Below are 26,312 nucleotides of genomic sequence, written 5' to 3' on the forward strand. Positions count from 1 at the left end.
AGGAAATTCCGTGGTAACCAGTTCACAAACAAAGCAAGCCACATTGTTGAAAGTAACCTATGTATCAGTTCATCAGGGAAGAAACTCTCTCATGGCATGCCTTCTGGTAATTCAAATTTTTGTGTTAACAATGACGCTGTTTGTAGTGGATTTGTTGTTGTTGACGTGGGCATCTTATCTTCTTTGATAAAGGAAGTGGTGAAATGTAAACAATGTGATGGTGTATGCCGTCTAGAAATAACTGAATAACAAAGTAGCAGGAAGGCTTTAGCATCAAAATTAGTTGTTCTGTGTAGATCCTGCAATAAATCCACCTCGAAAATGACTTTAACATTGTGCATAATTCATATGATGTGAATCTGAAGTTAGTGTATGCAATGTGTGGAATAGGAAAAGGAAAAAAAGGTTGCTCAAACGTTTTGTGGTTTGATGGAGGACCTTCCTCCTCCTCCCAGTAGGTTCAGTAAGTACATAAAAATACTTCTAGGTGCCTTGACAGTTTTGTCTAAAGCATCTGTGGAACATGGAGTAGAAGAAACTGTAAATATTAGTGGAACCAGGGACATTGCTGTTGCAGTTGATGGGACATGGCAATGTTGAGGGCATTGTTCCTTGAGTGATGTAGTAAGTGCTACTTCTCTGGAGAATGGAAAAGTTGTTGATGTTGAATGCTTATCTAAGTACTGCCACACCTGCCATGGTAACAGGTTACAGTGGAAATATGGAGTGCGATAGAGCTCTAAAAATATTTCAGAGGTCGGTACCAATTTATAAAGTTAGATATACGAAGTATCTAGGCAATGGGGACTCTAAAGCTTTCAATAAAATTAACCGGTTCAAGGTTTATGGTGATACCTTGGTACCAAAACTGGAGTGTTGTGGACATGTGCAAAAGAGGATGGGTTCTAGAATGAGGAAGCTACAAAGAGAAACGAATGAAAAGGTGATATCCGATGGAAAATCTGTGTCTGGCCAAGGCAGATTGACAGACACTGAAATGGTCCTTCTTCAGAGTTATTATCGATTGGCCATTAGATGAACTGCACCTCTGAATGTAGTTACAGCAATTAGAAATGCCGTATGGGTCACCTACTTTCATAAATTGTCCACAGATGACCACCCTGTTCACAGACTTTGCCCTAAAGGAGCAGATTCTTGGTGTGGTTTCCGAAAAGCAAAAGAAAGTGGTCAAATATACCATCATAACTATTCTCTTCCTGAGCCTGTTATGAATGAAATAAAACCAAATTTTAGAGACCTGAGTGACCCTGTTTTGCTTTGTAAATGTCTTCATGGGGGCACTCAGAATACAAATGAAAGTTTCAACCATTGCATATGGGAAAGATTACCCAAGAATGTTTTCATACGACTAAATACATTAAAAGTTGGTGTACTAGACACAGTGATATGTTTCAATGATGGAGTGATAGGAAGGTTGGAAATCCTGAGACATTTAGGCATAAAATGTGGCTCTAATATGGAAGATCAGTTGCTTGTGTGGGACAGACAACTGGTGTATGAAGACGAATGATTCACTCTTCAAGTTACCAAAGAAGCAAGAAGTGCTGAAAGGAATGCCAAGAGGAAGCTTGAAGGTGAAGAAATGCTGAAGGATGAAGACTGTGCTTCAGGAATGTTCTGAGGCACAGTTTAATTGGACTCACATCTTCATTCGCAATTTCCCGCAAGTTGTATTTTTCAGAATTCAGGTACAAATATTTCCTAAAGTTTATAAAGCATTGCTCTATTTTTTTCTGTAACTTGCAATAGTCTGCACTTATGTAGTAGACCTAAGATTTATTGCAGAATCAACTAAATTATAGAAAAAATAACATTTTATTAGGAAAAAAATTATAAAAATTAAAATGTGAGATGTGATATTTTTTTATCCTTGTAATATACATAATAGGTCGAATTAAATAGGTGTAGTACCTCAGCCATAATGTCGTGCAAATCTGGTGAAAATTTGGTCTCCTTCAAATGTATAACATTCGATTAAATGGTACCTCAATTTGAGGAAGCATTTTGGAAAAAAAATTGCATCAGTTACTTTGTAATTTTTTAATAACTATAAGTGGGTTCAAAAATATTCAAAATACTTCTAATTTCTTTAGAAAGTATGCTGCATAACCTGATATCTACAAAAAATCTGTAAAACATGTATGTTATAAACAGTGCCTGAAAGATGCTTGAAGCTCTCTCGGGCATGCAGCCGGGTTGACTGGTCGTTGTTGAACGAATTTTCGACGGCATAACATGCCATCATCATCAGGTTACTCCTGTTGATTGACGTCCTAGGCCGGCAGGTGGTGTGGTATATATACCTGTCGCCTCTCCCCTCCACTGACTCTGCATATGGACCGAGGGATGTGCAGGCCGCGGTGGTGGGGGGTAGCTTGCGTTGACAAGATGACTGATGGGCATCAGTACGCATGCCGCCTTCGGCGGGTGTGGTGCCCCGTTTCCGATGCTCCTGCAGAACTTTTATTGCTGGATTCCACGCTTGGCTGAGTTGAAATCCGTTGTCCTTGTTAATAAGGTTCTCGTGCAGCCGGATTTCAATTGCTTCCTTGTATACACAGTCCCAAAAGTGGGATTTGTTGTGCAGGACTTCTGTGTTCTCGTATTCCATACGATGGTTGTCTCGAGGCAATGTTCTGCGATGGCAGATTTTGTAGGCTGTTGGGGATCGGTGTGCTGTTTGTGTTCAGTACACCATTCCTCGATGGTACGAATGGTTTGCCCCACAAATGCTTTCCCACACTCGCACGGTATGAAATAAACTCCAGATTTCCGGAATCCTAAATCGTCCTTCACTGTCCCTACAAGGGACTTGATCTTTGGCGGTGGGCAGTAGACGCATTTGATGTTATGACGTCCTAGAATCCTGCCTATTTTTCCATATACGTTGCCCGCGTATAGTATGTAGGCTGTCGCTTTCGGTGGATCATCATCAGGTGTCGGCTGTGGTGTGGTCTTCTGCTTGAAGGCGCATCAAATTTGGCAGTCACTATAGCCGTTCTTCTGGAACACATCCTTGAGGTGATCTAGTTCCAGTTTTAAGCTTTCTTCATCGGAGATCACGCGGGCTCTGTGAAACAATGTATTTAGTACTCCTTCTCTTTGTGATGGGTGATGACAGCTGGAGGCGTGAAGGTACAGATCCGTGTGGGTTGTCTTCCGGTAGACGCTGTGTCCTAGTGTTCCATCAGGCTTTTTCCATACCAGAACATCCAAGAATGGTAGCTGCCCATTTTTCTCCACCTCCATGGTGAACTGATAGAGTTCAGATGTTGTAAGAACAGTTGGAGCATCTCTTCCCCATGAGGCCAAATGACGAAAGTGTCGTCAATATATCTGTAGAAGACTGTTGGTTTTAGTGGTCGCCGAAACACAACATCTCCAGATGGGAAAGGGCCACGCTGCGGTCTCTGCATGACGATCCAGAAATTGTCGTCCTCCCAGCGGATAAGGGGAACATAACTGTCCTACTAACGGTGACAGAATACAAAGAGAAAATCGACAAGATCTTGGACGACCCTGCTTACAGGAAGATGATGACTGATCCAACCAGTCAGATACAGCGCAAGATGATTGAACTTCTTCGAAGTACCTTTACAGAAGAGACAGCGAAGAAACTTCAACTGCGTGCTGCTGCACCACCAAGACTCTACGGACTTCCAAAGGTACACAAGGTGGGCACTCCTCTGAGACCGATAGTGAGCACTATAGGAGCGCCAACATACCAGCTTGCCAAACACTTGACCTCAGTATTGAGTCCATTGGTTGGCAAATGTGAACACCACATCAAAAACTCGGCTCAGTTTGTGGAACGTATGGGGAAACTCAAGTTGGCCAGCTCAGATTTTATGGTCAGTTTCGGTGTTGTATTACTTTTCACGAGAGTTCCACTCAAGGATTTGCTGGATCTTATTAAGAAGAAATTTTGGCCCACATTCACGAAAATATTTAACTTTGTGCTCACATCAACATATTTTCCTTTTGACGGACATTACTATGAACAGACAGACGGCGTACCTATGGGTAGCCTTCTGTCACCTGTGGTGGCCGACATGTACATGGAAGAATTTGAGGAGAAAGCGTTAGAATCAGCACCACTAAAACCAACAGTCTTCTACAGATATGTTGACGACACTTTTGCCATTGGCCTCATGGGGAAGAGATGCTCCAACTGTTCTTACAACATCTGAACTCTATCCACCCCCAAATTCAGTTCACCATGGAGGTGGAGAAAAACAGGCAGCTACCATTCTTGGATGTTCTGGTATGGAAAAAGCCTGATAGAACACTAGGACACAGCATCTACCGGAAGACAACCCACACGGATCTGTACCTTCACGCCTCCAGCTGTCATCACCCATCACAAAGAGAAGGAGTACTAAATACATTGGTTCACAGAGCCCGGGTGATCTCCGATGAAGAAAGCTTAAAACTGGAACTAGATCACCTCAAGGATGTGTTCCAGAAGAACGGCTATAGTGACCACCAAATTCGACGCGCCTTCAAGCAGAAGACCACACCACAGCCGACACCTGATGATGATCCACCGAAAGCGACAGCCTACATACCATATGCGGGCAACGTATCTGGAAAAATAGGCAGGATTCTAGGACGCCATAACATCAAATGCGTCTACCGCCCACTGCCAAAGATCAAGTCCCTTGTAGGGACAGTGAAGGACGATTTAGGATTCCGGAAATCTGGAGTTTATTTCATACTGTGCGAGTGTGGGAAGGCATATGTGGGTCAAACCATTTGCACTATCGAGGAAAGGTGTACTGAACACAAACGGCACACCGATCTCCAACAGCCTACAAAATCTGCCATCGTAGAACATTGCCTTGAGACAAATCATTGTATGGAATACGAGAACACAGAAGTCCTACACAACACATCCCACTTTTGGGACTGTGTATACAAGGAAGCAATTGAAATCCGGCTGTATGAGAACCTTATTAACAAGGACAATGGATTTCAACTCAGCCAAGCATGGAATCCAGCAATAAAAGTTCTGCAGGAGCAGCAGAAACGGAGCACCACACCCGCCGAAGGCGGCATGTGTACTGACGCCCGTAAGTCATCTCGTCAGCACAAGCTACCCTCACCACCGCGGCCTGCACATCCCTCGGTCCATATGCAGAGTCAGTGGAGGGGAGAGGCAACAGGTATATATACCACACCACCCGCCGGCCTAGGACGTTAGTCAACAGGAGTAACCTGATGATGATGGCACGTTACACTGTCAAAAATTCATTCAACAACGACCAGTCAACCCGGCTGCATGCCCGAGAGACCTTCAAGCATCTCATTCACAGGGAAAATCTACGAACACAGTGCCTGAAAGAAATAGGTGTTGATTTTTACATAATATTGAGCCAGAAAAGTATCGTGTATCTTTAACGTCATTGACTGTAGATCAGTTTTGAACTTTATTCCAAAAATTAACCCAATTATATGTTACGTTGTGTTACTTGAAACTTGGGTCAAAGGACCAACATTCATTGTTGATCGAGATTAGAAGAAGACATGTTTGACAGCACTGTTAAAATCAGCTATTAACACGATTATCGTGGTTCAAACTCAAATGTAGATTTGCAGATACACACTAGTTGTTGGTGAAGGGTTCATGTAGCAAAGTTCAAGGAAAATGAGAAGAAGTGTGCCCTTCAAACTTTTCGACAGCCAAAAAATAATTATTGCTGTAAATCGTCCTTAGCAAACCAGTAACCAAAATGTTTGTGTTACAGAAGCATACACATTGGATGCTGTTGGTTTCTTTCAGTTGGCTTCAGAAGATGTGCTCTCAATTGTAGTTGTTCATAGTACTTTTTTCCAACAAAACTTCAGTTTAAATTGTTTATTATGAATTCTAATAATTGTATTGTTCTTTCACTTTCATGAAATGTGTAAGGAGCTCATTGGAACTCACTGTAGTCCTCAGTATAAATGTCAGGATAGTTGGATGCCTGTAAATTGAATGAAAGGAAATAACATAATTCTTAGCATTTGAGGCTGTTGCAGACTGAATTCTGCCCATCAGAATTGCCCAAGGCATTAGGAAAAAACAGCAAGTGGTGTATTCTGATGGTACATATTCAAAACATAGAGTTTTCTAAATTTTCTTTATAATCAATCACATAGAGAAGATATTGTTTGACACTAACTTTCACTTCCACAGCATCATTTCTCATTGTGTTTTCAGCTGTTTGCTGAGCATGAAGCAAACATAAATATTAAAGATCATTGGCTTTGGATTCAGGTTGCTTACTATTGACCTTCGATTCAGGTGGCTTTCTGTGTGAATGTAAGTTTCAATAGGTCACAGATTTTAAAGCCTTTAATATTCAACACAAAAAGGAAATATGGAAGTGTCCGATCCCACCCGTCTGCTTTGACCCATGACATCACAAATATGGCAGAAACGACGATAAACCAAGATTCCAATATGGAGCATATAAAGTCATTACGTACACATTATGACGACGAAAATACATTGAAAAACAAAAACACGCACATTCCACAAAAAGCCTAATGACACTAACGAGACAAGTGCGGGAAATAGTGGGTTTTTGGGTGGGGACAAACTGAATATAAACAAATTTAGACATCCACCCCCATACGAAACCACGCAAAATGATGAAAAAAACTGACATCACAAAACTCCCCAAATACCACTAAACACAATATCATCTGGAATCGGACACTTCCCTTGACCTATATAGCTCAACACCAGCTCCCGATCCCATAAATTGGGATAGAACACTTCCCTTGACCTATATAGCTCAACAGCAGCTCCCGATCTCATAAATTGGTATCGAACACTTCCCTTGACCTATATAGCTCAACAGCAGCTCCCGATCTCATAAATTAGGACCTAACACTTCCCTTGACCTATATAGCTCAAAAAAAATCTCCCAATGCCAATACCAACATTCATAGCCACACATTGGGATCGAACATTTCCCTTGACCTGTTATCCTTACGACATCTCCACGTACAGCCGTCCCGGAACTTTAAGTAAGCCTCATTTCTTCACGACATACTGAACACTTCACGACTTCATCCAAAACTCCGAATAGTTGAAGAAATTTTATTAGAGACAACGCACTGTCCCCCATCATAGCCGACAACCGAAAACTGTTGACCCTGTCAGTCATATCCATACCTACCAATGACATAAAAAAAAGCAATTTACCAAAATTCACACATGACGCCACACTCGCAAACTAAACCAAAAACATCACCTAACACACCACCAGCAAGCACCACCGATAGCATCAAAACGACACCTACAAACACTCCACTCTCACAAACTAAATTCCACGCCGTCATGACGTCACACACCACAACAGCCTTACATCGTGGGTCAAAGCCGATGGGTGGGATCGGACGCTTCGGTTGACCCCACAAAAGAAACAGTGTGAAGATTGGTTTGATGTGTCACTCAATGCTACTATATTGCATGCGAGCCTCTTTGTCTCCAAATAATTGCTGCAACTTTCATCCTTTTGAATATGCTTACTGTATTCTTGGTCTCCGTCTAAAATTTTTGCCTCTCACACTTCCCTCAAATACTAAATTGGTGATCCCCTGATGTAGCAATTCTGTTCAGTAACTCCTCACTAGTTACCTCACTTCCTGTCTAATCTTTAGCATACTTCTGTAGCACAACATTTCAAAAGATTTATTCTCTCCTTATGTAAACTGTTCAGTGTCCATCTTTCACTTCCATAGATCACTAGACTCCATGCAAATACTTTCAGAGAAGACTCTGTAACACTTAAATCTATGTTCGATGTAAGCAAATTGCTCTTCTCCAAAAATGCTGTTTTTGCTATTGCCAGTCCACATGTTGTACCCTGTCTACTTCGGCCATCATCAGTTATTTCGTTGCCCAGATAACAAAACTCCTCTACTGTTTTAAGTATCTCATGTCCTAATCTAATTCCCTTAGCAGCACCTTATTTAATTCAGCTACATTCCATTATCCTTGTTTTGCTTTTTTTGATATTCATTTTATATCCTGAGTTATCAAGCTTTTGGTAAGTGAACATGTCATTGCTAATTGACCTTCATGTTTGATATTATCAGCATGCATGCAGTTGCAGCAAAAGTTTATGCGTTGTAGCAAAAGTTTATGCACATAATGGGTATTCGGTAGTTAAATTATTCTCCTCCAGAGAACACCGACTTCTATCTAGAATTTAATATAAATTGTGTACTTTCTGCTACTAAAGCCTAGAGAGCATTTTTGTAAGATATCTTCAAACATTACTTGTTGCAGCCATACTTCATACTTTGTACAATTAATTTTCACTGGAAAATTCCAAATTCCCATTTCTGACTCTGCCACAAAATGTCTTTAAATTTTCCCACATTAATTATGACGTATCTCCCGAAAATTCTTTTGGGAGCAACTAATGTTTTCACTGATTACTTACATCACCAATAATTTTCTTAACCTAACTACACAAATAGAAAAATTACTTCAGCTTTACTTAGAAGTTTTTCATAACAACTTCTTTATTGTTTACTTCTTTTCTACTGGTATTTGTGCAAAATTAAATCCATTCTTTTGTAGTGTTACTATGTTGTGAACTGACAATTGAAGTGGACTTGATTAGATCAGCAAAACTTTGTATGTTAATGTTGATACAATGCAAGTTTTTTATTTCATTTTTTGTACTAAAATAAAATCAATTGCTGTTTATAATTAGTCCTTAGTGAGCTGTTTAGTATTAAATGCAAAATACTGTAATTATTATTAATTTTGTGTTTATAGGTCTTGCTATAGCTGCTGATAAGACAATGTACATTGCTGATGGAACAAACATAAGAGCTGTGGATCCAAAAGGAATCATTCACACCCTTGTTGGGCATCATGGTCATCATAATCATTGGACTCCTGTTCCTTGTCATGGAGCAATCCCTGCACAACAGGTAAACATCATTGTAATGCATAATTAAAGTTTAAAAAATTCATACTAAAACAAACAGCATCACAGCAAACTGTTTAAAAATACCAGGGAAAGTTGTCCTCATTTTACGGTTCCGTAACACCTACAAACATTCCTCATTCTTTTGCTTAGAGAAATAATTTTATCAAAGGAAAACATTCAGTGATGCTAATTGTAAGCTGTAAAAGTATGTACAAAAGAAAGAATCATAAAAGTATGTACAAAAGAAAGAATCACAAAATGAACAGAATAATGTAATTAATTTTAATATTTCTGAAAATATAAGAAATTTCTTCTTTTCTTTCATTCTTTCCTATTTCCAATGGTTTTCCTACATTTATCCTTTTACTTTTTCTGTTTAGCATGTGTGGCATCTACATTGTCCAAAAATACTTGTGTTTCATCTTACTACACAGACTGCCATAACTTTGGATGATGGTTATTTTCTCTTTTTTTCTGTAAAATGTATCATTTTTATAGTAGCTGCTATGGGTTGGTTGTGCTGCTATTTTTCATGAGTTTCACATACAGAATTCAAAATTTAATTCTTAAGCACATCCATATTCTGTTTTTTCTTCACGCTAATGATAGAGATGTGTGTGACAGCAGCTGCTGACTTTATAGCTTATTTACTGTTTGTTACAAAACAGTTGTTATTCTACAAATAAATTACTTGTGAAACCAATTAATTCATTTTGGATATTGATCATTTCATTGATGACGATTTTTGTTCACAGCGATTTCCTGACCTCATTACAAAATAATTCCAGCTTAATATTTGTATTCTAGGCCCAGCTGCAGTGGCCAACAGGTCTTTCGCTGAGTCCTCTTGATGGTAGTCTACATTTTATCGATGACCGTCTGGTGCTGAAACTAACAGATGATTTAAAAGTGAAAGTAGTTGCAGGTACACCATTACATTGTCATTCAAATAGAGCTGACAATCATCCAAAGGCATCGGCTGGTAGCAACACTGAAAACTCCCATCCAGAAGATACTGTTAAGGTACATCATTTATTGATGTTGTAAGCTAATTAGAGGCAGTCTACCTTTATACTGCATTTAAAATTTATTCTGGTTTTCCACGTAAAAGAAAAGAAAATTTAATGTATTACTAACGTATTACTTAATTGCCTTTGCTGTTCTGGTTTTGTGGAAAGGTATGTCAAGTTATAAAGATATGAAATAGATATCTGATGTCACACACATTTGACACAAAGTCATGCCACCAGACCAAGAACATGAATTATAATGGTTGTTAATCCAACAAAAAGTTCATTGAGTGAAAATTCCTGCCCAAAAGGATGTTGGTCTGTAAGTCATCAAGGAAGTTAACCGTGTGCAGTTTTATAAGGATGTCATGACTTCGACTTCACCTGATCATTATAAAAGGGGAAGTATTAAAGGAGTACAAAATATTCTAGTCACAGATGCATAAACAGGAATTTTCAGAAATATCTGTAAATGCTGTGGGTAGTCAAAAGATTTGCCAACCAAAAATCCATAAACCTATTGAATACAAAGAAATTTCAGTGACTGTTTTTTCTTCAGCATATTGGTATGTGTCCTTCAGTACAGTTGCATAGTTGAAGTGCAATGAAGAGCCCACCCCAGGAATACAAAAATCATCGCTTCAAAGCATTCTTAAGAACAGAAGAACTCATAAAGAATTTATCAGTAGAACTTCACAACAGTGACAAGAGCATCAACCCTAATGTTACATAAGTTTCAGTGATACTTCAACACACTATGAATTGTAAACAGAATGAAACTCCTTTGATTGAGATATCCAAGAAGCATAAATACTCATAGTTGTCTTTTCTGATGATGCAGATATTACAAACAAATCTAATGGAGTAACTTCAGCACTTCATATAGCAAATAAAATTGTCTTAAAAATTAACAACTACTTTTCTGTAAATTACAGTGAATTTAGGTAAAACTCAGTGTATCTAAGTGAGAACTGTACAAGGCCTGACCACGTCATTAGAAATAATGCATGATGACCAATCAATAAATGAAAAAAACACTCTAAATTTTTGGTGTTTATACACTCCTGGAAATTGAAAAAAGAACACATTGACACCGGTGTGTCACACCCACCATACTTGCTCCGGACACTGCGACAGGGCTGTACAAGCAATGATCACACGCACGGCACAGCGGACACACCAGGAACCGCGGTGTTGGCCATCGAATGGCGCTAGCTGCGCAGGATTTGTGCACCACCGCCGTCAGTGTCAGCCAGTTTGCCGTGGCATACGGAGCTCCATCGCAGTCTTTAACACTGGTAGCGTGCCGCGACAGCGTGGACGTGAACCGTATGTGCAGTTGACGGACTTTGAGCGAGGGCGTATAGTGGGCATGCGGGAGGCCGGGTGGACGTACTGCCGAATTGCTCAACACGTGGGGCGTGAGGTCTCCACAGTACATCGATGTTGTCGCCAGTGGTCGGCGGAAGGTGCACATGCCCGTCGACCTGGGACCGGACCGCAGCGACGCACGGATGCACGCCAAGACCGTAGGATCCTACGCAGTGCCGTAGGGGACCGCACCACCACTTCCCAGCAAATTAGGGACACTGTTGCTCCTGGGGTATCGGCGAGGACCATTCGCAACCGTCTCCATGAAGCTGGGCTACGGTCCCGCACACCGTTAGGCCGTCTTCCGCTCACGCCCCAACATCGTGCAGCCCGCCTCCAGTGGTGTCGCGACAGGCGTGAATGGAGGGACGAATGGAGACGTGTCGTCTTCAGCGATGAGAGTCGCTTCTGCCTTGGTGCCAATGATGGTCGTATGCGTGTTTGGCGCCGTGCAGGTGAGCGCCACAATCAGGACTGCATACGACCGAGGCACACAGGGCCAACACCCGGCATCATGGTGTGGGGAGCGATCTCCTACACTGGCCGTACACCACTGGTGATCGTCGAGGGGACACTGAATAGTGCACGGTACATCCAAACCGTCATCGAACCCATCGTTCTACCATTCCTAGACCGGCAAGGGAACTTGCTGTTCCAACAGGACAATGCACGTCCGCATGTATCCCGTGCCACCCAACGTGCTCTAGAAGGTGTAAGTCAACTACCCTGGCCAGCAAGATCTCCGGATCTGTCCCCCATTGAGCATGTTTGGGACTGGATGAAGCGTCGTCTCACGCGGTCTGCACGTCCAGCACGAATGCTGGTCCAACTGAGGCGCCAGGTGGAAATGGCATGGCAAGCCGTTCCACAGGACTACATCCAGCATCTCTACGATCGTCTCCATGGGAGAATAGCAGCCTGCATTGCTGCGAAAGGTGGATATACACTGTACTAGTGCCGACATTGTGCATGCTCTGTTGCCTGTGTCTATGTGCCTGTGGTTCTGTCAGTGTGATCATGTGATGTATCTGACCCCAGGAATGTGTCAATAAAGTTTCCCCTTCCTGGGACAATGAATTCACGGTGTTCTTATTTCAATTTCCAGGAGTGTACAATAATAGAAATGGTGTATCACCCCAATATGTTGTGCAGGTGTGTTGCTATCATGATTGTTCCTGCACAGGCTGGAAGTGCACCCTTGACTTTTTTTGCAAAAACACACAGTCACCATGAGTACAACCTACAGGTAGAATGCTACACACAAAGAACTACAGCATTTCAGTTGAAGGTAAGCACCAGTAGGGATATGATACAGATGACCGTGGAACAGTAAAGTAAGCATCCATCGTACTATGAAGGACAGTCATGACGAACGATCAGGTTCACATCATCACGATGCATGCAGAAAAATTTTAAGCCAGGAAAGTTGCTTGATGTGTACACTGGAGTCAAAGTGATGTGGTATGAACATGGAATTACTTCCAATCGACAGGTAGTGTCGAGGACTTCCACCACACAAGCTGTTCACTTTTGACGGGATGACTGATATCTACGACCTTTTTGGCAAAGGATCTGCAGTCTTTAGAATTACATTTGGTATTCAAACAGGCTCCAGGACATCATGTATCTTATCAAAATGCATAGGAGATGGTTGCATGATCCAAACTCCACTCCCGACATCCAATGGTAACATCACTTTGTACATGACAACACCACAGACTCCATAACTAAATCATATGGGCAAGGAAGCATGCAGAATGGACGCCCCAGGACTGGTGTTGGGTGGTGTTCATGGATGAAATTTAGGTCTGTTTGTATCCTGGAAATCCTTGGTAACATTTGGAGACAACCCAGGAATACTGAATGACTCCAGCACTATGTCCACATATTCAACAAAGTCATGGTGGATTGTTGTTTCGGAGCGGCATTATATGTGGCCACCATACTCCACTCTTACTTGTTGAGGGCAGTCTCACTGCTTAGTGGTACAGAGATGAGATTCTGCAACCAGTAGTGAACCATATTGCCAACGTTTTGGTGACAGTACAACAAAAACCAGCCAAAGTTGCAAATTTTACTCTTTTTATTCACTTGATGACTAGTTTCAGGCCGGGACCCATTTTCAAATCATCATTACGTAGTCAAAAATGTTATTTCAACATGTGAAGTGGCCTTGCTGTTCCCTGTACATGAATCCAATCGAACTTGCATGGGATCAGTTGAAACAAGTTGTTTCTGGACGTCGACAGTGATCATGGGCTCTGTACGAATTATGAGCTATTACCATTGAAGAGTGCGAAAATTTGGACCAGGGCTGGCTTGATGTTCTCATTAATCATATGTCATGAAAGATTCAAGCCTGAATCAAAGCAATGGTACATTCCACCATATATTGACGTTATGCAGGAGTGCTGTGAAAAAATCCTATTGGAAACAGGTGTTTTTGTCATTACACAAATGTTTTCTTTTTTGATATGGTGATCTGGACACATTGGAAGTGAATACATAATGTGCCTCTGAGCCACCTTTTATTTTCTGTTCCATGAATTTTGAAATGAAAACTGGAGTTCACATATTACAATATTACTAAATGTCTAAGCTGTGCAGCTTGAGTCTTATGGAAATATTGGAGTTTGGAAATGAAAGGGTCTAAAAGTTTTCTTACTTTTGTATTTTCATTCACTAATGTTTATGGCATCATATTCTGGGACAGTTCATCATTGAGGAAAAAAGTACATGTTGCACAGAAGCAGATAGTAAGGATAATATGCGGTGTCCACTCATGAGCTCTTTAAACAGTTGGCGTACTGACAGTAGCCTCATATTACCTTTATGTCCTTATTAAGTTGATTGTTAACAATCACTCACAGTTTGAAAACATTCATAAATTTAATAATAGAAATGATTTATGCTATTTATCACTCAGCCGTAGTGTGACACTGAAAGCAGTGAGGCATTCATCCATGCAATTTTGGGAGGAGATGGTATGGACCAAAACAAGAAAAAAAAGGTTAGTAAACATGGGCTCTGAAATGCGTATTTTAAGAGCTGTGAGTGCTTGTTCAATAGAAGAGATGTCTCACACTATCAAAGAAGGACAAGTATGCATTTTCAAGCCCATGTTTACCGGACTTTTTTACTTATTTTTGCATAAGGAACCTTTTCTTAAAGTTTGTCAGTGGTTTTTTGGGACCCCTATATTTAATGTCAGTGGGCATTTTAAAAAAGAAGGCCCATAGTTATATAACGTAATCCTCCTATGATACACTCCTCTTTTGCATAAATTTGTACTTACTGTGCTTATGTGAAGGCTCAGCTTCTACCAAGTTTCATATAAGTACATATCATAGTTATGCTTGAATTGGTTTTCTTTTGTAAAAATCAGTATTTCATATATATATATATAGAAACAAGGAAGAGACAGTATTTTCGGTCTTTAAAAATGGGTCTACAGGAATGCATTTAGCTTTCATTATCATCTGATAATCTTTTTGTCTATTTTATTCTTTTAAAAAAATTGTGGAATCAGCCCAAAACTTTTTCTGCACATCTTTAATGAGTATTTATGACCATGATACATTGTCACCAATGATGAGCAGCTTGTATTTTGATTGAGAATCCCTACAGCAAATGTTAGTGTATTGAGTTTTTTATTTATATTGGTAAGGTGCGTCTCCTACTTCAGATCCTCCTGAATACATATGCTGAAAAAATTTGTGTGACTGACATCTGAGGCATTTTTTCTGTCATTGGTGAAAACAGAGTTTGCAGGATGGAGGTGTTGTGTGGTGTTAAAGTTAACTGTCCCAGTTTTTTTCAGAATGTATGATGACCCTATTGGCCCTGAACTACTGTGTTAAGCTATGCATAACCGATGTTACAGTTTCCTGCAGATTTTCCCCACGATGTAATTTAATTAGAATTTTAGTGTCATCTATAAAGAATACTGTGAGTCCATCAAGTATTTTATCAGCCAAATCATTTACATACAGCAGAAATAAGATAGATTTCAGAAATGACCCTTGTGGGACTCCATACTTGACCTCCCCCATTACTGCATATACTAGAAATGTTTTGTCTTTTGCTGTCTTTGTATTTTATTTCTGTAATTTGTCGGTGGTTATTGAGGTATGATTGGATCCACTTTTCTGACTGGTAATTCCGTAATTACTTTCTTACATAAGAGAATATCGTAATCAGTAACATCAAAGGCTTTGCTAAGATCAAGAAATATTCCAGATACATGTTGCTTATGATCCACTGCTTTTAGTATTTCATTTAAAAAGGCAATTATTACTGACTGGGTTTACTTTCCACCCCTGAACCCATGTTGTGAGTCATTTATCATCTTTCTTTGTTTAAGAAGCCTGTTACCCTTCTAAGGAACAGTTTTTTTCCATAATTGTGCTCAAGCCTGGCAAAACTGAAACTAGCCCATAATTATAAATTTCAAATTTTGCACTCTTCTTATGCAGAGTCATTACTTTTGCAATTTTAAGGCTATTTGGAAATATGCCACCCTCAGATGACTAATTTACTATATTTGCTAGTGGTTCCATAAGAAATGTTGCGCTATCTTTGATGACAGTATCTGATACTGTATCAGCATCCATAGAACAATTATTAGACAATAATGCATTTGCATGATTTTTTATGATCTGACTTTACTCTCTTACTTACTCTCTGGTTGTTTTTCATGATGTGTATTTATCAGCTGCTGTGCAATGATTGAGAAATAATGGTTGAATGCACTAGCCACTTGTCTGGGATCAGTTAGTTTATTGTTATTCGTAATCAGCTGTATGTTACTGTGATTAACTGACCGTCCACCCATTAATCTTCTTATAATTTGCCAGGTTTCTTCAGTTTTATACTTGAAATTTCTCATTATTTTGTCATTTTCTAGGTGTTTCTTTTTTTCTTTTCTTTTGAAATAACTTGTGTTAGTATTCATTTTTATATTTTGAAATATTTTATGTAAATTGAAGGAGGAGGGGAGAGAAAGCAAAAGAAAGACAAGGGATTATTGATATTTGCTGTATTAAGACTTGTGTGTGGCATCAGCAGCTATGAGTGAATATGTGTGCCAGACTGGGACTTGAGCCTGGGATCTCCTGCTTACTAGGCAGCTGCGTTAACCACTGTGCCATGCAGACACTGTGTTTATCGCAACTGTGCAGGCTATCTCGGCACAGTTCTTGGTTCACTCAAACTCCCACACCTATCTGCAGTCCCTGTCCATGTTTGCTACTTTGGGAGTCCCGCAGAGATCAGATGTAATTGTACACCTGCACTGAATGTGGTGAATCCATTGCCCATTGAAGCTTATCAGTTATATGAGTGTCTGGGGATGGTGATGTTACGTATGGTAATATCAAACCCAACATTAAGTATTCGCTCGTTTATAATGAGTTAACTTTATTTTGATCATGTCGGTACAAACACATCCGCTCGAATACAGAGTTCGGAACATACTAAGATCAACAGTTTTCAAAAAAGTTCATTCTCAAAGATGGGGCGGTCGACTCTTGCAGTCGATAACCGCCACAAGTGCATGGTATCTTTTCTTACAGACATGTCCGAAAGAACAGACACCACATATTCATTTCTTTCAAAATAGTTAGTAAAATCTGAACTAGTACTGTGCTTGGAGTACTCATACAATCTACTCTTATTTTGACATGATATTCTTACCCCCTTTGTGATCCACTTTTTTTGTTGTTGACAGAGTTAAGTGCTGTTGTTTTCTTGGGATAAGCTATTTTTAAAAAATGCTTTCATGTGGCCATACGCTTATGATATTCTTCACTGGCATCATTACAACTGAATACATCTTTCCAATTTTCACTCTTCAGGAGAAAGAAAAAATATTCCACATTTTTTTGTTGTGAAATTTCTTACAGTGCAACTTATTCCATGGAGTTTTGAGTTTCCTGCAACCTTCAATGTAAGAATTTGAGCATAACCTGTGTTTACTGCTTATATGATGGAAACAAGTACGTATCTTCCAACTATTTAAAATGGGTGATAGAAATCACCAACTGCAGGGTTTTAACTTTGTTTTCAGTTGGCCCAAAGTCAGTGAACTGGGAGAAAAATAAAATGTTTAAAACTTTATTACTGGACACTGGTAAAATATGAGATCATGAACCATCTATGCATATATGGAAATGTTTGAGATGTGAGAAAGTGTCTCTCATTGCAATTGCAACAATTGTATGATGAGGCAAAGAGCTAGGCACAGATTCAAGAAAGAGCAAACTGATTTGAAACTGAAAGTGAAATTTAACCAATAATCTGCCTACATCACTCCTGTTCACCATCATAACAGAATTTTATTAACTTGCCTTTTGAAAATCAAGGATCTGGACACAATGATATACTGCCTTATGTATCGCTGGACAAAGAGAAATGCCATATTTCTTGAGAAATGAGAAACATTTGTACTTTTCTAAACTATTACTTATTGTATACATTCAGCAAAAATTGAACAAATGCAGTACAAAGCTGCACCGCTATTGACATAGTCTGTCTGATGCTCAATGTAGGTTGCTAGCACTTAAAAAGTGCTAGAATTTTTGGATAAGTTTACTAACTTTTGTGCCTGTACAAATACTCATACACCATGTAGCGTAACACTCTTCGGCAGAATGGAGCTTCTTGCCTCCTATTGCTTGCTGAGTAGTCCAAACAACCTTGCTGTGTGGGGCAATACATTGTCATGTCTGAGAATACTTAAAGGCAGCAATCCATGTTAATTTGGTTTGTTATTGTTCATTAGGCCTGAAACACTATTGAAGGTGTATTGCTCCAAAGAGACAAATTTTTCATCTCAAAACAGGGTCAGCACTTTGATTTGGATGATGTGAAATCGTGGCATTCCGTACTCACTCTATTAATTTCTGGTTGGTAGTAGAGGACTTAGATTTTGTCTCTGACTATACCCTTTGTAACGAAGACATCAACTACTTGTTCAGTACACACAGAAGTGACTTACATTTCATCAGTGGTTGGTTGGTTGGTATGTTTAAGGGGGACTAAACTTTCATCAGTGTGTCGCTGTTACAATCCAGGAGTCACCTGACAAGGCACCCATTTGGAAACACTTCGTGTAACTGGTGGGTCTGTATCAACCTGGGGTCTGGGTAACATGTTACTTCTTCCCAAGCCTATCCCTCTTTTTATCCCTTAGTAAGGAATAACAGTCATGAAAGATATAAATAGCTTTTTCTACTTGTAACTTGATAGTTCTGGAAATTAAGCTCATGAAGGTAAGAACTGGCCTACCATTCTGTCTCCTTGGATTTTTTTCACTTTCCTGAAATGAACACTCTTTTTGGTACAAAAAGTAAACATTGTTATTTATGTGTGCTGCCCCATTTCATATATTTGGGTAGATTTTGCAGGCTCCTGAGTTTGTTTCTTTTTAGCTAAAACTGGAGTTATTTTTCTCTTACAGATTGATACTGAAAATGAAGATGGTCTGAAGGCAACACAGACTGTTCTTGGTTCAGTTCTTGCCCTGGCATTCAGTCCAACCGGAGATTTATTCATTGCAGAGAGTGATTCAAAAAAAGTAAATGCAATACGTGTAGTTGATTCAGCTGGACGGATAATTGATTTTGCTGGAAAGCAACAAGAGAAGCCGTACAGGTAACACAAAACATTTTGTTTGTAAATGACCGCTAAGACGTGAAATATATCAGTTGTTTACTTGTATTTTGTTCACAGAGCACAAAACTGTGATTGCATAAATAATGGAAGTTCGTCAGTGATGGCTCCTCCAGGAATGTGCCCTTGTGGAATGCCTGAAGATGGCAATAGCGATCATGATGCAAAAGAGACAATGCTGTCTTCAAATGCACAGTTTACGTCCATATCAGCTCTGACTGTTTCTCCAGATGGTGTGCTTAATGTTGCTGATCAAGGCAGCTTGCATATATTAGCACTGGAACATTATCTCCCAGTTCACAATGAAAATGGAGAGTTCAGGTATGTTTTTTTACTTTGAATTTGTAACAAATGTACTGAAATTCTCCTACTGCTGTATTAGGAATATGTTAAGCCACAAGCAGTCCTTCTAAAGTTATGTCTTGAACTATCTTTATTAAAGAAAATGTAAAACAAGAGGAAAATTAACCACAAATGTGAGTTTATTGAAGTTTTGTAGTGGCATGATCAGTGCTGAATGAACAAAACCATCATGTGATTGGGCTGCTGGTGACTTCAGATAAGCCTCACGTTGGTGTTGTGCCAAATGTTGCTGTTGGGTGGCATAAATACAAAAAAAAAATGCTAACAGCTTTACAAGAAAGGGAAAGATACGTCAACTGAAAATAGAGGGTACAGTGGCATTGTCACCAATGTTAAAATTCCTGTGATTATGGGTGCAGAAGGTGAGCCATTCAGAGTGGTTTAAAAGAGGTGAAGCTAAAAGACATATCACACACTAAAGAAATGTGTTTGAATTAGAAGACTGAAAATAAACTTATTCTGTGATTATATTACGTACGGAGTCAAAAGGAAATTGATGTATTGTGTCTGTCGGAGCACTATATAAGTACAAAAATCTTTTTGTTAAAATAGAAGTCTCTATAGTGGCCTCTTTTTGTAACAGAAATATGGAGAAATTATTTGTCATGTGTGTTGAACATAATATCAAGTTCACATGTATTGAAACTGAACGTTATAGGTGAGCTTTTCTGAATGGGATCTGACTGATATAATGTCATATAATTACATCTCACTGCTCTCATCCTCATTGATTCCACTCATTTCATTTAATTGCTTATAAGTTTTTACAGCTTATAAAGTTGCATTATCATTAATATTTTTATAATAATATAATGGCATGCTGAGTAATACTAATTTACCACAAGGGAATGTGTTATATGTTTCTTTTGTTTCCAGGATTCCATATCCACCAACTCAAGAAATCTATGTTTTCAATCGTTATGGTCAACATGTTGCAACAAAGGACCTGACATCTGGAAAGACTCGTTATTCATTTCTTTACAGCAAGAACACAAGTTTTGGTAAACTGTCAACTGTTACTGACAGCTCTGGGAACAAGATTCTTTTCCTCAGGGACTATAGCAACGTTGTAAGTATTGCAAAGTATGCTGTCTAACAATGTGAAACAGCTTCATTAAATGCCCTGCATAAAATATTAAATTTGTGCTCTCAGATAGAAATATTTTATATTCTGTAAGCACTAATTTTAATTGAAATTCTACATGTCTTAAAAGTAATGACCATGGTTTGAGTTCAGTATTAAACAATTAATTCTTTAATACATTTGTTTGTGTGGCCATCTTCTGCAGCAGCTGTTAACATCTGTTACTATAGGTTATCTGTCTTAAGCTGACTGCAATCTAATTAAAAAGAATTACACCAGACGTGTTTCGCTTTTATTTATAAAGCATCTTCTGTGGTTATTGGTGTTTCTTTATAGATTTTGCTTCTTCTCTCCTTGATAGCAGCAGTTGGTGTTGAAAGGCTTCATTTCACTTCTGCACTTAGCAGTTTTTGGCATTCTGCAGTATTTCCTGCTTTGCATTACTTAAAATTCACTTTGAAACAGTTTAAGAAAGTGAATTGTAAATAGTGCAGTGCAGGAAATACTGCAGAATGTCAAAAACTGCCAAGTGTAGATGTGAAATGAAGTCTTTTGACACCAACCACAGCTAGCAAGGAGGGAAGGAGCAGAATACATAAAGAAACACCAGTAACTGCGGAAGATGCTTTATAAATAAAAGTGAAATATGTTTTGTGTAATTCTTTTTAATTAGATCACCGTCAGCTCGAGACGGATAACCTATAATAATAGAAATTAATTCTCTGTTTAAGTCATGTTCAAGCAGCTGCTTACAAGCTGCCAGAACTTTACCAATCATGGCAGGTTGATGGTGAGACCTCACATCATCTGAAATCCAATCTTTCACACTTGTCATACAATGAAGGCTTTCACGATCAGATGTTTCAGCTGCTGATAATTCTTCTGGGTTGTATGGTCGTGGCCCATGAAACTCTTCTATCCCAGACGTTTCGCCCAAAGCTACATTGGACATCTTCTGAGGTGATCCTGGTTGTGCTGAGTCTTGCCGACAAGACTTGTCGGCAAGACTCAGCACAACCAGGAGCACCTTCAAAGATGTCAAACATAACTTTGGATGAAACGTCAGGGATAGAAGAGTTCCATGGACCACAGCCATACAACCCGGAAGAATTCTTGGCAGCTTTCACACTTCAGACATTCTTCCATACCGAGTTTAAAAAAGGGAACAAAGAAAACTGTTTAATATTATGGAATTAGACTGAAAGCTGATGAAAGCTCTTTTGTTATGTTTAAATTAGGCATTAAGGTAACACCTCACTATACAGCTGAGGTAAGGCTTCAGTAGGCACAATAATATTTTTGAAAATGTTGTGAAGCTTACAGATGAATCCTTCATAATTAAGAGAGTACACATACACCTGTATGACAAATAAAATGTAAATTTAATGTTTTCAGTGTTTTCAAACTTTTCTAAAATGTAAGGATAATGATAAGTTAAATAAATGTCATGGACTAACAAATTTGTTGCAGGTCAGTACCATTGAAAACACCCAGGATCACAAATCAGATCTTAAGATTTCTGGAGTAGGTTTCTTGGTGAAATTCCTAGAGAAAGGAAAAACGGAAATTGATCTTGAATATGACAGCACAACAGGCCTGCTTACAAGTCGGTCAGATTCTAGAGGTGGCGGTGTAAGTATCTTGTCAGGTGATAACTTAAACTAGACAGGTTATGTTGAAACTATGGTAGTATAAGAATACCCAATAGTGTTATACTGCATAAAGTAACCGAGCGAGGTGGCGCAGTGGTTAGCTCAGTGGACTCGCATTCGGGAGGATGACGGTTCAAACCCGTCTTGTGCCATCCTGATTTAGGTTTTCCGTGATTCCCTAAATTGTTTCATGCAAATGCCAGGATGGTTCCTTTGAAAGGGCATGGCCAATATCCTTCCCCAATCTGAGCTTGTGCTCCGTCTCTAATGACCTCATTTTTGATGGGACGTTAAACACAAATCTCCTCCTCCTCCTCCTCCTCTGCATAAAGTAAATTGTTGCTGCAATGTCTAATTCTGGGTTGGTATCTACAAGAAAAAAATTAAGCATTTATACCTTTGTCAGTAGGAGCTCAGAATGAAAGTAACATTATGGTAAATCACCACACTAAAGACAAACAGAAAAACTTTTACATGGATGGAGGTCATTTTGTGAATTGTGATTTATTAGTCTTGTAACATTATTAATGTAAATCATTTGATTCAGGTACTGGAGACATATCAAACATTTGTTGCAAAATTTCACTGCAAACAGAGAATTGATGCTTATAACAAAACCCTAATAATAATAATAATAATAATAATAATAATATAGCTTTATTATAGAAAACAATCTAAAATCAAATTACACTTAGCTCAAAATATCAGTTAATTCTCCATGCATTTGTGTACTAAGTAGTAACATTTCCCCCACAAACATCTTCTGCAGCCTTCTTTTTATGGATCTGGCTCCATATTAAGTATGGTTTGGCCTATAAATTTATTATAGATTGCCATCCTCATGTACTGTAGAAGCTGTGCATATAATTTCAGTTTGTGTGTGGGAAGAATTCTTTTTATTTCTCATTCTGCAAGTACAGTTAAAATGATTCTCCTCAAACATTTTTTGTCTGCTGTGTAAGAAGATTATAATTTTATAAATTTATAGGGAGAGAACAGTTAGGATTTGTAATTTACAAACTAATGAACAACAAGTTTCTTTTTGCTGTACTGTGCACATGTATCTAACAATCATCTTCAAACAATGGAAAATCCAGGATGGAATGTAACAACATCCCTTAACTCACAAGTTTTGGTCTCTCAGACCAGGCAAAAATTTTCGAACTTGCTCTCCAAGGCCAGTTGTGGTGGAATGCTTCTATACTCCCTCTGCCCTCCTTAAATTGCCAAGCCTATGATGTTTTGCTGTAGGCTGCATTATTGTCTTCTGTGTTAATTGCTGTCACATGTTATTGATAGGTGTAGGAGTCTCCTAAACCGCACCTCGTGAGCTTCGTACCTGTTTTCTTCAGTATGGTACTGTATAGTTCAAAATGTGTTGGCACAAATGTGTTATTTTTAACTTTCCCGAGTTTGATGAAATTGTTAGTTGGTCTATGGAGGAAGGTGTCAGTGATATAGATCAAGAAATAAACTAAAAAAATGATGATTTTACATTAGCCAGTGATCACAGTTCTGCTATCGAACAAGAGTATCATTCGGAGGAAGAACTTCAGCAAAGTTGTAATGGGGATCTATCTGTTTTTTTTTTTTTTTTTTTTTTTTTTCAATAAAATACTTAAAGTGTCTGTTAAAATCGAATGTGTTCTGAGTGGTGATAAGAAAAATGTAGTTTCCAGCAATGAATGTCAATTTGACAGACACTCTTTGTACCTATCAGGTGGAATTTTTATGCACAAATTTAAACCCTGTAATTTAGTTTTATTAGGAAATATATTTGCTACAGAGATTGTATAATTTTTCAGAATGTAAAATTCAGTACTCTAACAGTCTATTTATGTGTACTATTCAAAAGAACCACACAAAATTATATACTTTTGTGTAATAAATAGTAAAATGCTGCAGGCTTTGTTTAGTCCAATAAAATAAACTAGAAGCATTTAAACAACACTTAAATCATTGTAAAAATAAATATTATATAGCATAATTTAAAAATTTCAGACGATTTTTGCCCTAAATCTCGGTTAAAACATAGGGGTCCCAGAGACCCCACCTTGTGGTATACGTTACAGAAAAGTCACCTCGTGAGTTAAGGGATATTATGTAAAGGAAAGTTGCATAGGGGTCACAGAGACCCCACCTCGTGGTATATGTTACAGAAAAGTCACCTCGCGAGTTAAGGGATATTATGAAAAGGAAAGTTGCTACTCACCATATAGCAGAGATGCTGAGTCACTGTCTGTCTGTCATCTATTGTTGATGAAGGCGTTAATGGCCGAAAGCTTTATTTGCCTATCTGCAACTCAGCACCTCTGCTATTACGTGAGTAGCAACTTTCCTTTTCGTAATATTGTTGACAATTATCTTTCCCTAGAAACCCTTACCACATTTAATGCCAGATTCAAAAGAACTATGATATGATAGTTTCTCTGCATTTATGACAGTAGAACTTGCTATTATTTGCATCACAAACACCAAACCATTTAATATATTTCACAGGAAGTCAATACACATATTACAGCTTAAGTTCTTGCCCACATGTATTCCACATAATTAGACCATATCAGCATCTAGCACTTCCCCCACCTCCCAGTTTTTTTTTTCCTTTCTGATTTCTAAACATTCTCATTTCTTCATAGCTTTTCCTGTCTTTTGCCAAATAAAGAAACTCAAGCATATGCATTCTATTTCCATGTGTACTGCTCGTTAGTCATCAGAAGCCTTGAATTTCTTTCTTTAACTCTAAGTTTGTCTTAGCTTCTCTTTATTGATAGTAATGTGAAATGGTTTTTAAATCTATCAGTTCTCACCATCAAGTCTTGATGTACATAGTACTTATTTCCTGCTTTTGTAAACTGTGTATTAGTCGTGTTCTGCAGCTACACCTGAACAGGAAAATGTCTACTCTTTAGCTTATCACATTAAGTTATCATCTGTCCTGTGATAAATTCAACAATCTGCATAAAAATAACTGATCTGTGCATTTATTCAAGCTTTACATTAGCTATATATTAGTGCCTCTCATGTCTATCTATTTATTCAAATGCCACTATTAATCAGAGTTGTTGCTTTTGTATAGACAAGCAACATTTTATGTCTGTATGTTATTTCCTGTTGCTTATGGTTATTTATGAATATCCTTTACAGGGTGGTGAAACATATATGTATCACTATGAATCAAATGGTCGGCTTACTGATGTTATACTACCTACAGGAGAAACCGTTAATTTGGCATCTAGACTTACAGCAGAAGATGGATTAACTGTAGAGATCTCATCTCTAATGCAGTCTTTATCTGCTGGAGATTTAGTTCAGCCACAGCATTCTGTCACTTTGAGAATGGAAGACAGAGGAGCAAAACGGCTAACAGTACTTGAAGGTATCTTTCTTTGCATAGAAAAGCTTTAAGTTCTGTAAATATGTTACGTATGTGTATTACAGTAATATGTGCATATTACTTAGCGCTACATGATATTTGGGAATTTACACTTGTCTTGTTTTGGATTGCTAAGAGATAAAGACGCTGTGGTAAAGAGCATAAATATTCATCTCTTCAGAATGAGATTTTCACTCTGCAGCGGAGTGTGCGCTGATATGAAACTTCCTGGCAGATTAAAACTGTGTGCCCGACCGAGACTCGAACTCAGGACCTTTGCCTTTCGCGGGCAAGTGCTCTACCATCTGAGCTACCAAAGCACGACTCACGCCTGGTACTCACAGCTTTACTTCTGTTCGCAGGAGAGCTTCTGTAAAGTTTGGAAGGTAGGAGACGAGATACTGGCAGAAGTAAAGCTGTGAGTACCGGGCATGAGTCGTGCTTTGGTAGCTCAGATGGTAGAGCACTTGCCCACGAAAGGCAAAGGTCCTGAGTTCGAGTCTCGGTCGGGCACACAGTTTTAATCTGCCAAGAAGTTTCATATTCATCTCTTATTTGTTTCTATGTTATTTTTATCATTTTTTCTTTCAAGGTAAATAGAATTCAAGAGGTAGGTTAAAGAGCTGTAATTGGTCAGCGACCTGTGATATCACTGGATGGGTAGCAGCACTGTGTATTTTGTTTCTCCATTGTGTTACTTCTTTGTGTTTTTCTTTGACATATTATAAAATCTTGGTCTTGTTGATCAGTAGGGAAAAAATGTAATGAAAGAAAAAACAAATTGCACAGTGCTATACATCTAGGCTCTCAAACTCCATTTATTAT

General features: G+C 38.8%; 1 protein-coding gene across 1 annotated transcript in view; it reads left to right on the forward strand.

The window, feature by feature from the left end:
* LOC124606110 (teneurin-a) overlaps nucleotides 1-26,312 on the forward strand; it is a 360,362-nt gene that overhangs the window by 271,067 nt on the left and 62,983 nt on the right. Inside the window, exons 19-25 of the mRNA XM_047138074.1 lie at nucleotides 8,804-8,961; nucleotides 9,768-9,983; nucleotides 18,801-18,994; nucleotides 19,073-19,333; nucleotides 20,252-20,444; nucleotides 21,930-22,091; nucleotides 25,259-25,490. Coding sequence (XP_046994030.1) covers nucleotides 8,804-8,961; nucleotides 9,768-9,983; nucleotides 18,801-18,994; nucleotides 19,073-19,333; nucleotides 20,252-20,444; nucleotides 21,930-22,091; nucleotides 25,259-25,490 — 1,416 coding nt within the window. The remainder of the gene's footprint in view (nucleotides 1-8,803; nucleotides 8,962-9,767; nucleotides 9,984-18,800; nucleotides 18,995-19,072; nucleotides 19,334-20,251; nucleotides 20,445-21,929; nucleotides 22,092-25,258; nucleotides 25,491-26,312) is intronic.

The sequence above is a fragment of the Schistocerca americana genome, chromosome 3 (genome assembly GCF_021461395.2).
Source record: "Schistocerca americana isolate TAMUIC-IGC-003095 chromosome 3, iqSchAmer2.1, whole genome shotgun sequence".
NCBI classification, from domain to species: domain Eukaryota; kingdom Metazoa; phylum Arthropoda; class Insecta; order Orthoptera; family Acrididae; genus Schistocerca; species Schistocerca americana.